This window comes from Neophocaena asiaeorientalis, unplaced genomic scaffold (genome assembly GCF_003031525.2).
Source record: "Neophocaena asiaeorientalis asiaeorientalis breed wild unplaced genomic scaffold, Neophocaena_asiaeorientalis_V1.1 scaffold30, whole genome shotgun sequence".
NCBI lineage: Eukaryota > Metazoa > Chordata > Mammalia > Artiodactyla > Phocoenidae > Neophocaena > Neophocaena asiaeorientalis.
Window position 1 is genome coordinate 13,121,730 of NW_020174923.1, and position 14,445 is coordinate 13,136,174.

General features: G+C 41.7%; 1 protein-coding gene across 5 annotated transcripts in view; it reads left to right on the top strand.

The window, feature by feature from the left end:
• The first annotated feature begins 349 nt into the window (after positions 1-349).
• Positions 350-14,445, top strand: part of LOC112410235 (zinc finger protein 501-like) — a 40,856-nt gene continuing 26,760 nt past the window's right edge. Inside the window, exons 1-3 of one of the 5 annotated variants that reach the window (XR_003005392.1) lie at positions 350-674; positions 4,724-4,798; positions 7,269-8,318. Coding sequence is in view for 1 of the 5 variants with exons in the window: in XM_024760692.1 (XP_024616460.1) it covers positions 3,054-4,247 (1,194 nt within the window). In the remaining 4 variants the exon portion in view is untranslated. Of the gene's footprint in view, positions 675-2,976; positions 4,799-7,268; positions 8,319-14,445 lie in introns of those variants that run through there. The other 4 variants (XR_003005393.1, XR_003005391.1, XM_024760692.1 and 1 more) reach the window with 4 other exon arrangements.

The following is a 14,445-nucleotide window of genomic DNA, read 5'->3' on the forward strand; positions in this document are numbered from 1 at the left end:
AAGACCGCGCCTGTACGGTCGGGCGCGGGGAGCCCTCTGTCCTGCGCACACCAGACCCCAGAATCTAAGCGCCGGCCAGCGCCCCTAACCTCGGAAGCAAGCTTCAGCCTCCATCAAGAGCACCGCAGAAGGGAGCAAGCGTCGGTGGTTACCATGGAATTCCAGTGTGTGGCTCTGATTAGCTGAGACACCTCCCGCTCGCCCACTCCGCTCCGCGCCGGGGGAGGGATACCCAGAGGCAGAGATTTCTCGGGGACTTCTGGGAAAAAGTAAGTCCTTGAGAACGAAAGCGGAAGCGGCGCGGCCCGAGGCCTTCTGGGAGTCGCAGTTCGTCGTCGTCAGGCGCTTTCGGACCCGCAGGCGGAGCCGCTTGGCTTCCCGTGAGGTCCGTGCGGACTGGGGCCCTGCTACCCCACCTCGTCTCCAGCCGGGAGCAGCGGGAGCTCGGTGCTGGGGCCTGGCGGGGAGCGGGACCCCGGGTTCCCTAGAGGCCGCGGAGGCCCAGGGCATTCCCTGTGCCGAGGAAGAGCGGAGGTGGAAGGAGAAAGAAATGTCAAGAAGAGAACTGCTTAAAGGGAAACTAAACCGAGCCAGAGTTTCCTTGCTGTGACAGCACATTTGGTGCAGTGGGCCAAAATTTTAATCTCCGGACTGCAGCCTGCGACCCCTAGACGGTGAGCCTTTGCTAAAATGTTTGCTTGAAGACCCGAAATTTGACTTGAAACAATTGGTTTTTGGGAGGACTTGTGAAGGACTTGCATTTATCCATACACTATAATCTACACTTTTCCAAGATTTTCTATTCTTAACACTTGCTGAAAATTATTTGAGTATGCAAACCTTGAGTTAATTAAGAAAGCAAAGTATTGGCTTCCACAGTTTAAGTGACCATTCATTTGGGATTCTCAGAGGTTTGTATTTGTGAAAAAGAAAAAGGAACAGTTCTCTAGTGCCTTACCTCTCTTTGTACCAGAACATCTCTTATGTCTATGATTGGTGAAAATGCTGTTGCCTCTAGTTAGTGATTCTACCCAAACGTTGACTGTGATCTTAGATCACCTTATCATACTGCCCTTCTGTTTTCAACCAGTCTGATAACACCTCCCTCTAAGGCTCTGTGTGTGTCTTCTCTAGTTTTGTGTCTTGTTTTTTGTGTTGACTGGAGGACAGTAAGTCTTTGTCCTTCGACGCAGACTTTCGGGAGACTCAGATTATATGCTTTTAAAAACTGATAGTGCTAGTGCTTTAAATTTTTCAAAATATTTACGTGATGAAAGTTTTGATTTTGTTGCATATTTTCTTTCCCCATGAGCAGAATTCTCAGTTTCTAGAATGTGTCTCAGCCCAGGAAAGAATTGTGGAGATCCTGTGAGATGCTGAGGTTTCCAGAGGCACTTATTCAGATGAGGGATAAATCTGTGCACTTTAGGGGTGAATGTTTAGGAGGAGTGGAATCTCTAAAATGTTGTTCAAGGAGCTCTCCTTAATGCCTTAAATTCTGCTTTTCTGTTCAGAGTTGGACCTTCTCTCTTTTTTTTTTTTTTTTGACATGGAAATATGTTTTTTTTTTACCACAGTGAGAAACCTTACATTTATAAGGTTTCTCCCCAGTATGAATTCTCAGATGTTGAACAAGTGATGAATTTACAGTGAATGCTTTTCCACAAACTTTACATTTATAGGGTTTTTCTCCAGTATGAGTTCTCTGATGTTCAGTAAGAGATGAACTCTGGATAAATGCTTTTCCACAGTCATCACACATGTAAGGTTTCTCACCGGTATGAATTCGTGTACGGATAAATGCTGTTATTCCTTTGTACATTGCTTTATCAGGTGCTGTTTTTACATTCCTCAGTGGCTTCTCTCCATGTGCTGTAGCTCTGCCATTTCTTCTTGTCACACATTTTCTTTTTTTCTTTTTAAATTTATTTTATTTATTTATTCTTGGCTGCGTTGGGTCTTCGTTGCTGCCTGTGGGCTTGCGGGTTTTCTCTAGTTGCGGCAAGCGGGAGCCACTCTTCGTTGCGGTGCGTGTGCTTCTCATTGCAGCGGCTTCTCTTGTTGCAGAGCACGGGCTCTAGGGGCGTGGGAGTCAGTAGTTGTGGCATGCGGGCTCAGTGGTTGTGGCTCGCGGGCTCCAGAATGCAGGCTCAGCAATTGTGGTGCATGGGCCTAGCTGTTCCGTGGCATGTGGGATCTTCCCAGACCAGGGCCTGAACCTGTGTCCCCTGCATTGGCACGCAGATTCTTAACCACTGCGCCACCAGGGAAACCCCTTTTTTTCTTTTTTTTAATATGTATTTATTTGGCTGTGCTGGGTCTTAGTTGCGGCAGATGGGATCTTCATTGCAGCATGCGGGCTTTTTTTTTTTTTTAGTTGTGGCATGCGGGCTCTTAGTTGAGGCATGCAGTATCTAGTTCCCCAACAAGAGATTGAACCCAGGCGCCCTGCATTGGGAGTGTGGAGTCTTAACTGCTGGACCACCAGGGAAATCCCTGTCGCACATTTTCTAATACTGCTATGCATCCCCTTCATTATTTGTCTTTTGACTAGGTACTTGTCCATTCTCTCATTTAAGCTCTGTTTAGTCTCCAGATTACTGTGGTAGTATAGTGGACAAAGCCTAAGTTCTATTTCTGACCATCTCATTAATAACTTCTGTATCTTTAGGTTATAATCACATAACCTCTCTAGTTCTAAACTTGTTTATCTTTAAATGAGAAGGTTAAACTTTTACATCTTTAAAACATTTTTTTCAGCTTTCAGACTCTTTGTGACATTGCCTATTGGGCCAACTTCTTTCCTAGCACTTCTGCCTCTTCTTAACTCTACTCCATTGACTTATTATTTTCCCAGATTACGAGACTGTAAATATGCATTCTAATTTTCAGTAAGGTTATTTATTTCCTCCTGAGTTCAGTTCCTGTAATCCCAACACAGAAAATATGTTTTTATAAATGTTTTATTCCCCTCAGATTTGAAGAGCAGAGCAGATACCAAAGAGAAGACCATTAGAATATACTTTTGAGTGAGCAGTTCCATCACTGTCATCATGGAAAGGCTCAGAGGGGATGTGTTCAAAGAGTATTTATTTGAAGAAACCTGTGAATATGAGGCCAAGGTAGAAAAGCAAAAGGAGCACTCTATAGACAAAATTTCAAAAAAATCTGTTGCCCAAACCACTGGTTTTCAGCAAATAATAGTTGGCCATGAAGAAATATCTTGTGAGGAAAATGGGCATACTTTTAATGAGTTTGAGAGAGGTTTTGATCTAAGATCTAAACTTATCCCACAGAATGTTACTCATTCAGAAAAGAAACTACATATATTTGATCCATTTGGGGAAAGTGTCAAATGGAACTTATCTCCAATTAAAAGTCAAAGAACTTCTAAAAGGAAAACTTATAATTGTAGTGACTGTGGAAAAAATTTCAGTGACCATTCAAACTTTTTTCGTCATGAGAGAATTCATACTGGTGAGAAACCTTATAAGTGTCATGGCTGTGGAAAAGCATTTATCCAAAGTTCATCTCTTACTGAACATCAGAGAACTCATACTGGAGAAAAACCCTATAAATGTAAAGTTTGTGGAAAAGCATTCACTGTAAATTCATCACTTGTTCAACATCTGAGAATTCATACTGGGGAGAAACCTTATAAATGTAATGAATGTGGGAAAGCCTTCAGTGACTACTCATCCTTTATTCAACATCAAAGAATTCACAGTGGAGAGAAACCCTATGAATGTATTAACTGTTGGAAGTCCTTCACTGATATCTCAACTCTTACACAACATCAGAGAATTCACACTGGAGTGAAACCCTATAAGTGTAATGATTGTGGGAAGGCATTTAGACGAAGTACACACCTTACCCAACACCAGAGGACTCATACTGGGGAAAAGCCTTATAACTGTAATGAATGTGGAAAAGCATTCAGTGCCCACTCAACCTTTACACAACACCAAAGGATTCACACTGGAGAAAAACCCTATACATGCAGTGAATGTGGGAAGGGCTTCCCTGAAAACTCGTCCCTTACTAAACATCATCGAATTCATACTGGAGAGAAACCTTATGAATGTTGTGAATGTAATAAAGCTTTTAGCCAGAGCACTCATCTTATTCAACATCAGAGACGTCATACTGGAGAGAAACACTTTAAATGTGATAAATGTGGAAAAGCATTTGGTAACAGTTCAATCCTGATCAGACATCAGCAGCTTCACATTTTAGAGTCATCCTAACGATACTACAGTTTTGTGGACTACTTCATCCTTTCATGAGCCACTCTTACTTTTTGGTCATATGTCTCTTACCCATGCCACCCACTCTTGCTTACAATTAGAATTTCTAGGAATGTTGTATTCCTGGGATAAAGTAAAACATTATATAATATTTAAAATTTAAGTTTCCCATACTGACGCTGTTTTGTTAAGTGCATAGAGATTTAGATTGTTATGTGTTCTTGGAGAATTGGCCCTTTTTTCATACTTTAATGCCCCTTCTTATCCCGTAGTATCCTCCCTGTTCTGAAGTCTGCTCTGTCTGAAATTAATAAAAGTTACGTCAGCTTACTTTTGATTAGTGTTAGCATGACATATCTTTCTCCATCTCTTTACTTTTAACATAATGTTTGTTACTGTTTTCTATTCTTTGTGTTTTTGTTTCCTTTCTTCCATCTTTTTCTGCCTTCTCCCTCCACAATTTTCATCAAAAGTAGGCTGTGACATCCCAAAGCACGAGGACCATCGGATGCTGCATGTGGTGGGGCGTGGGGGTCAGAAGGCACCTGAAGGTAAGAGTACCTCCAAACCTCACATTTGAAGTGTAGACTCTTTTCACAGTGGCCGTCCTGTGGCAGGATATTTTGCTATTAATTATAAACAAATACATAATTGAGCATTTTATGATTCCATTGTATCTCTTGTAGTACATTAATTATATGTCTTTTAAAAACATTTTATTGGTTGCCTTAGAGCTTGCAATATGTATTTTAAACTAAGTGCACCTTTAAATAAAACGACACTGCCTCACATGTAATGCAGGTACCTTATATCAGAAGTATTCCCATCCTTTGTGGCATTGCTGTCATTTGCTTCACTTGTGCGTATGCTATCACCCAATCACCCAATATGTTGTCATTATTATTGCTTTAAATAAACAATTATCTTTGAGATTTAAGAATAAGAAAATATGTTTATTTTACCTTCCTAAAATTTCCTCACTGACGCTCTTCATGTCTTTTTTTTTTTTTTTTTTTGCGGTACGCAGGCCTCTCACTGCTGTGGCCTCTCCCATTGCAGAGCACAGGCTCCAGACGCACAGGCTCAGCAGCCATGGCTCACAGGCCCAGCCGCTCCGTGGCATGTGGGATCTTCCCGGACCAGGGCACAAACCCGTGTCCCCTGCATCAGCAGGCGGACTCTCAACCACTGCGCCACCAGCGAAGCCCTTCATGTCTTAATATAGATCTAAGTTTCTGAATAAATAAATTTTCTTCTGCCTGAAGAACTTCTTTTAACATTTTTAAGGACAGGTCTGCTAGCAATTAATTCCATTAGTTTTTGTTTGTCTGAGAAAGTATTTCTCCATTACCTTTGAAGGATAATTTCACTGTATGTAGAATTCTAAGCTGGTGAGGGTTTTTCTTTCAGCATTTTGAATGTTTCATTCCACTTCTTGCTTGCTTGCAGGTTTTCTGATGTGAGGTCCATTGTGATTCTTATCCTTGTTCCTCTATAGGTGTGTTGTATTTCTCTGGCTTCTTTCAAGATTTTCTCTTTGTCTTTTTTTTTTTTTTTAAAGGTTGAATATATGCCTAGGAGTAGTTTGTTTGTGTTTTATCCTGCTTGGTATTCTCTGAGTTTCTTGTATATAAGAGTTGGTATTTGTCATTCATTTTGGAAAGTTCTCGGTCATTATTACTTCAAATATTTGTTCTGCTCAGTTTTCCCTTTCTTCTCCTGGTATTCCAAGTACATATATATTTCTTTTTTTATATATATATCAAAATCTCCTTTTTAGGGCTTCCCTGGTGGTGCAGTGGTTGAGAGTCCGCCTGCCGATGCAGGGGACACAGGTTCATGCCCCGGTCCGGGAAGATCCCATGTGCCGCAGAGCGGCTGGGCCCGTGAGCCATGGCCGCTGAGCCTGCGCGTCTGGAGCCTGTGCTCTGCAACGGGAGAGGCCACAGCAGTGAGAGGCCCGTGTACCGCAAAAAAATAAAATCTCCTTTTTATTCTTTTTCAATTAAATATTCCTATAAAAGCTAAGCAGTACATACACATAGAGCCAAGTTCTAAAGAACCAAAGAGTCATCCCTAGGTGCCAGAAAATAAGAAAAAACTCAAAGTCACAGCTGTAAGGGGGAAAGGTGGTACCAATAACCACAATACTGTGTTGTCCCATGGGGTGCCATATCAGCTCTAGACCAGAGTGATGGAGACTGAACTTTTAACGACACAAGGATTAGGTATGTTCTAGTGCTGCACAGGTACAAAGCTAGAAATTTCCCCATAAAAACGATTTGTTCTTTGAATCTGTCATCCCTCTTATGGCCTCCATTGTTTGTGATGAGAAGTCAGATGTTAGTCTTATTGGGGTTTCTTTGTATCTGACAGTTCATACTTCTCTTGCTGTTTTCAAGATTTTGTCTTTGTGTTTCAGTACATATGTATTTCGTCTTTAATTTTGGCCCACAGTTCTTGGATGTTCTGGGTTTTTTCCTTCTTTATTTCTTTTTGCATTTCAGCCTGGAGATTTCTATTGACCTATTGACATTGATTCTTTCCTTGGCCAAGTTGAGTGTACTGATGAGCTCATGGAAAGATTTCTTCATTTCTGTCACTGTATTTTTTTCCTAGCATTTCTTTTTGATATTTTCCAGAGGCTCCATCTCTGCTAACATTACCCGTCTGTTCTTGCACATTGTCTCATTTTTCCACTAGTGCTCTTAATGTATTAATCATACTTACTTTAAATTCTCTGTCTGAAAATGCCAGTATCTGTACCCTGTCTTAGTCTGGTTCTGATGCTGGCTTGGTCTCTCCACAGTGTGCTCTTGCCTTTCGGCATGCCTTGTAGTTTTTTTGTTGAGAGCTGGACACGTTGTGTTGGGTAATAGGAACTGAGGTAAATGGGTCTTCAGTGTGAGGTTTCATTTACTCTACTAGGAGTTGGGCTGTGTTTAATGTTTGCTGTAGCCATAAGTGTTGGAGGCTTCAGTGTCCTCTGGTGTCCTTATTTTTGCCTCTTGTTGTCTTTAGGTTTCTCAAGAAACTTTTCTTACATAGAGTCTGAGTCCTGGCACTCTCCCCGTTGTAATCCATTGTTCGTATACTGGAGCCTGTTGATGTGGTGGTAAGCTATTGGGTAGGGATAGCATTCTGTAATCTAATAATTAAATCTCAGTTGTTTATAGTGAGTCTGAGTCCCTGGGCTTTGAATTTCAGAAGAATTTCTTAGCGTTTTCCCCCCCTACCTTCCAAAACTAGGGCTTATAACAAAAACATCTGGTTTCTTCTTCCCCACCCCTTGTCCACCTTCTAAACCGTCACTGTGTGGCAGGGCAGCGGTGGGGGCTCAGAGAGGAGGGAGAAGGTCTCAGAGTCCTGAGCTAGCTCAGACTGGGGTGTGTGTGTGTGTGTGTGTGTACATACATGAGTGGGGGAGTAGCAGCACCCAGGAGAGCAGCCTGGCCACTCCCTCCCCCTTCAGGCTACAGATGGAAGACTGAGGCCCAGGGAGTGTTCAGCTTCATCTACCCCTGCCCACATCCCTTAAATTCCCCAAACCTCAACTGTGTGGGGGGGAGGGACCAGAGATATTAGCAGATACAAATGCAAATCATTAATGTGTCTACAATATATTTCATTTCTTGGTAATTCTATCCTGCCTTTTCCCTTCTGTATTATAAATTTGGGAGCTTTTACTTTAGGTAGACTGAAGCGTTCCAGCGCTTGGCCTTGCTGCTGAAAGAAATCTCAGCAAGAGGAGAAAAGATTCTGTCTTCTCCCTGTAGCTGCAGGGAGTCCAATTCTCTTCAGTCTGATAATAATGTCTTGTTTAGGTCATGTCTTGCAAAGGAGTCCTGTGAGATGTCTGGACTTTAAGGTGATGGATACATCCCATGAACAAAACCCTCACCCTCCCGACCCACTGTCGTTCTGCTGGTCATCTTACTTGCCAGCTCAAAACCCTGGTAATACAATTTAAATTAACATCTGAGGTTTTGGGACTCCCCTGGTGGCGCAGTGGTTAAGAATCAGCCTGCCAATGCAGGGGACATGGGTTCGAGCCCTGGTCTGGGAAGATCCACATACCACAGAGCAACTAAGCCCATGCGCCTCAACTACTGAGCCTGCGCTCTAGAGCCTGCGACACACAACTACTGAAGCCCTCATGCCTAGAGCCTGTGCTCCGCAACAAGAGAATCCACCACAATGAGAAGACCGTATGTCGCAACGAAGAGTAGCCCCTACTCACCACAACTATAGAAAGCCCGCATGCAGCAACGAAGACCCAATGCAGCCAAAAAATAAATAAATAAAATTTTTTTTAAAAATCTGAGTTTCAAAAGATAAATACTTTTCTTGTCTCCCACATGCAGAGAGGTAAAACTAAACCCAGCTGTGCTAGCTTTGAAAATTTAAGCAGAGTTTGGAGAGCTGCCAAATTGTAATGTGATTGCTGGGTTGCAGCAGAGATTTGCCACCTTGCTCAGGTCACCCAGGGAAAGGCGCACGGGAACAAGAGGAGGTTCCAGGGCTTACTAAGCATGATCGTTACACTTCATGCCCTTCCAGAGTTACTCAACAGGACTGTGAATGCTGCCTTGCTGGGTGTGCCTGGGGAGCAAGGGGGGACAAAAATGCTGACGAGGATCTCCTCCTCCCTTTGGGGGCCTTCTGTCAGTCTTCAGCTCTGTTGACAAATCCCTGCGACTGCACTTTAGAAGCAGATGGCACAGGACCTTTTGGATTCACTTGTGCCTTTACTGCCCAATTAGCCTACAAACAGTTGGGGAGGAGCTACCAGAATGGAACTCTTAAAAAATCAAATGGGCAAAGTTTGTGCAGAGATCAGACTGAAGTGACAACACTGCTCACAGCTAAGGACCTGTGACCTCAGACCCACAACAGATGGAGAGTTGGCTCTTCCCCAGGGAATGGCAGCCCTAGGAGACCTCAGGTACCCTGTCCCGCTTCCCCTTGAACAGTTACTGCCCAGACATCTACCTTCTGCCTGGAACAGGCACGATACCTTCCTGTTGGGAGTCAAGTCCATCCGGAGTTGGCTGCTCTGAACACTAATATGGGCAGGGGGCAAACCCTCGTGCCTGCTGCCCCTGGAGCAGGGTGGCACTCCAGAGCTTGCACATGACCACTGTTGACCTAAAACAATAGACTTTCAGTTATTTGTCCAGCAAAAATGGGTTTATTCACAATCAGCAAAGAATTACAACCACTTCAAGGGTCTGCAACCATGGTGAGCCACGTGAAGGTCCCAAGCAAAATGGAGAGGGGAAATCTTATAGAGGGGGAAAGGGAAGTTGAGAGGACCATAGTAAACAAAGAGTCATGGCTTTTCTTTGGCTGAGTTGTGATGGTCTCTCATTGGCTAGGCTCTTGCTAGAAAAGAAGAGGAAGTCTTTTTTCCTCCTGTTAGGCTCTGCTGTTGACATAGAGCATGAGAAGACATTATAATTTAATCCACAGGCCCACTTCAACTTGTACCAGCTGTCCCAACTGTTTGAAAACATCTTTTTCCATTGTGATCCAGTTTTCTTTTTCTGGAACCGTTACTGAGTTTTTTACTTATTTTTGCAACCTTGATGGATTTAAAGCACACAAGATGAGTATGATCTGGATGGCTTTTTAAACTAAGGATGTTTTCAATGTCCATTTGTGTTGTAACATGTATCAGTACTTCATTTTTTTCATTGTGATTAAAATTCATAACATGACATTTACCATGTAAACATTTTAAGTGTATAGGTCTGTGGCATTAACTACCTTCATATTGTAAAAATATTCTCCCCATCCATCTCTAGAACTTTTTCATTTCCCCCAAGTATCCATTAACTGACTGCCCTCAGCCCCTGACAACCACATTCTTTTTGTCACTGAATTTGACATCTCTGGATACCTTATATGAGTAGAACTGTACAATACTTGTTCTTCTGTAACCAACTTATTTCACTTAGCATGGTGACTTCAAGGTTCATCCACATGTACCGTGTGTGAGAATTACCTTAGTTTTAAAGGCTGAATCATATCCCACTTTGTTTATATCCCATTGTGTATATACTACACTTTGTTTATATGTTCATCCATTGATGGATACTTGGGTTGCTTCCACCTTTTGGCGATTGTGAATAGTGCTGCTATGTGTATGGTTGTACAAATATCTGTTCCACTTCCTCCTTTCAAATATTTTGAGTATATACCCTGAAGTGGAATTGACAGATCATACACTAACTGTTTAAGTGTTTGAGGACCTGCCATATTATTTTCCATAGTGGCAGCACCATTTTACTTTTTCCTTTATATGGCAGAATAATAGGGTAGTTTATGGATCTACCCATTTTCTTTATCCATTCACCCTTTGATAGACGTTTCAGTCATTTCTATCTTCTGGCTATTGTGAATGGTGCTGCTATGAATATTAATGTACAGGTTTTTGTTTGAACACTGTTTTCAATTCTTCAGGGTCTATATCTAGGAGTGGGTTTGTTGAAGCTTATGGTAATTGTATTTTTTTTATCTTTTTGAGGAAATGCCAAACTAGTGTACACATATGCTGCAGTATTTTCCATTTCCACCAGCAATATTTGAGGGTTCTGATTTCTCTACATTGTTGCTAACATTTGATACTTTCAGTTTTCTTGATTATAACCATTCTAGTGTTTGTGAAGGGGGATCACATTATGGTATTCATTTGCATTTCCACCATGACTATTGATGTTTGACATCTTTTATGTGCTTGTTGACCATTTGTATTTCTTGTCTGGAGACGAGTCTGTTCAAGTTCTTTTCCATTTTAAAACTTGAGTTGTCTTTTTGTTGATGATTTGTAAAAGTTCTTGATATATTCTGAAGAACAGACTCTTATCAGATATATCATGTGAAATACTTTCTTCTATTCTGTGAGCTGTGTTTTCACTTCCTGGATAGCACCTTTTGATGCAGAAAAGTGTTTAAAATTGAGGAAATCTAATCTATCCATTATTACATGGATGTTATAACCTTCTGCCTTTGTTTATCTGTAACTTCCCACTCCAACGATAAGAAACCTGGCTTTTTGTCATTCATTGAATTCATTTCTTGTTCCATTCCAGATTACAGATATAGTAGTTTCATTATTAGCTAATACCCCCATGGGAAAGAACTTACAGAGTCCAGTATTTGTGTATGCTACATTTTGCCTTTGTTCCATGGATTCCGTTCTTTTCCATAGTTACTTAGGTCAGTACCTTTTGCCCCACCACCAACAGTGAGTTTTTTTTTTCATACATTTCTAAATCAGTTAGATTCTTTGTCATATTCTCTATTCCATCCTGTGACACTCCCATATCATAAAAAAGCTAAATTTAAATATAATATGATTTACTTGTTAGGTTGTAAAAATCCATTAGAAAAGACTAATGCATAGTGGCAGGTGTCCATCACTAAAGTATCATATGTAATATTTCAACCCCCCACCCCATCACCTGTTTACCTCCTCTGTTTTACCTGTTCCAGAATGTCATATAAACAGAGTCATACAGTGTGTAGCCTCCTTAGACTGAATTCTTTCATTTAGCAATATACATGTAAGATTCATCCATGTTTTTTGCATGCATTGATAATTTATTTCCTCCTATTTCTGAATAGTATTCGAAAACGTGTATGGGAGGAAAAATAATTTTCCCTTTACCCTCCTAGGTTCTTGGTTGAGGAGCACCCCCTGCTGTGATAAAAAGTCGTCCATAATCATACAGACAAATGCAAATAGATATAGTATCTTTTTTTTTGCAAAATTTTAGCCATGAGTCAGTAAAACTGAGTAATATAATCATCAGTTTATATAAAATAATAGGCTCTGAATTGTGTTTCTGGCAGATGAAACAAGAAAGATTACTTGCTTAGTGAGAACTAAAGCTTTTTACTAATATTTGTGGAGAAGACTTTTAAGATTTGGATTTGCCCTGATATGTAACCTTATGGAGGCTGTGGACCAAAGTCTGTAACAAAGGAACTTCTGGAAATACCATGTGTCCATCTTGGTGTTTTTTAAAGCCAATCTGAGTGGGTAAAATATCCAGTTTGTCTACAGTTAGCCTTTTCCTTTTCAGTCTCAGATAGTGCATTTAGTGAACTAGGTTACTTTCCAATGGTTGGGCATGCAAAGGAAGAAAGCATTGCACTTTTTTTGGGGGGGAGGGAGTGTTAATTGCACTTCATGTGAAGAAATAAATGTCTCATACTTTATGACAGGAAGCAAGAAGCACAATTAAAAGAAAGGCACCCTCAAGTTAGACTTATATCCTTGGATGTTCGCATTTAAAGACATGGTTCTCCTACCTCAACATAATAAAGGCCATATACGACAAACCCACAGCAAACGTCGTTCTCAATGGTGAAAAATGTGGGTGTGTGATTAATTGGGTGATTGGGATTGACATGTATACACTGATATGTATAAAATTGTTGACTAATAAGAACTTGCTGTATAAAAAAATAAATTTAATTTAAAAAAAGAAATAATAAAGACATGGTTCGCAGGACCTGGAGAACACGGCTCTTGCTGGTAGAAGGGCCTGAGGAGGGATGTAAGCATTTTAAAGAAGGAATTCTGGGGGCATATTTCTTGTTATCAGAGGTGTAGGGCAATTACTATTTACGTTTTTCTTCTTTCTTGAGTGTAGGACAGTTCATTTTCTAATGACCTGACATGAGAAGGAAGTAGAGGCTTTGATATCGGTGAGATGGGTGGGTGGGCTTTGAATTCCTCCTAGAACCACAGTTCTGTTTCTGTATCGATGAGATTAGTAAAGCAAGGATGGCTGCTTTTAATTCTTCAAAGAATTGCATATCCCACTCAATGATAACATCAAGAGGCTGACGTGCCCATTCAACTTCTTTTTTTTTTTTTTTTTTTTTTGCGGTACGCGGGCCTCTCACTGCTGTGGCCTCTCCCGTTGCGGAGCGCAGGCTCAGCGGCCATCGCTCATGGACCCAGCCTTTCCACGGCATGTGGGATCTTCCTGGACCGGGGCACGAACCCGTGTCCCCTGCATCAGCAGGTGGACTCTCAACCACTGCGCCACCAGGGAAGCCCTGTTCTTTTGTTTTGTTAAAGAAGTGTTCTTAGGCTCACCATGATCTTCCTTTGTCTTTCTTTTAATTTGATCATCTGAGAGGTTTCAATAGGATATTTGTTTTAGGGTGAGAACCTTTTTAAAAAATCCTTGCAAATATCGTCTTATCAGGTATTTGGCCAAAGCAACCAGTAAATTCTCCTGGCAGTATTGAACTCTCTTTTTCCTCCCAGGGAGTCTCCAAATGTATATTCCAAACATGACACAAATCCAGTAAGCCATTTTATTGCTTAACCATGGACAAAAAGGTGTCACTAAAGAGGGTGAAAAAGGCATCCCCCGTGATCTAGTGAGTCACTACCAAAGACAGCCAAAAGAAATAGACTAGATGAACCCCTAAGAGCTGGCAGCCTCCATAGGTAGGACATCAGCCTCAAGTGGGATGCAGCCCACATTTCTGGTCAGCCAGCTACAAATTCTGAGGCCCCAAATGTGACAATTGGCTGTCTACGGATGCAGGGTACACAAGCGGTGTTCCCCACAGGAGGAAAGCCATAGAGAGAACATACTCACTGGATCCAAGCCAAGCTCCCAGGACACCAAATAGAGCAAAAGGGAAAGCAGTGCTGTGCCTGGAGGGAAGGGACCCCAAAACTGAGGGTCATGCAAGATTACAACACCCAGAGAAGTAGTCCCTCCAAGTGTTTCCTCCTACCAGTCTAAATTTGGAAAGGAGACAAGGAGAGACTGTTACTGCCCTAAGTTGACCCATTCAGAGCAGATATCTGGGAGGCTGACTTGGTCAGAATTTTTACCTTTTCTTAGTTCTTTCAGACATCCTGAGATCCCGTCACAGCCTCTGGAGTGAGTGGTGTGTCCCAGCCTTCCCTTTGTTTTTGCCAAAACTGTGAGGGAGCAGAAAATTTTCCTCCGCCTTCTCAGGATTGGTGGCTGGGGCTTGTAAATTAAACTTACAGAAGACAGCCAACCAAAAAAGTAACTAACGTGATAAATGGTGAAAGTTAAAGGCTTATAAACCTAACTTAATAGGGGAAACAAAGAGGGTAGAATTGGCTTCTATGGGAAGAACAGATAGGTTTCTCCAGGAATACAAACGGGTATTTTGGAAAACAACGAGAAAG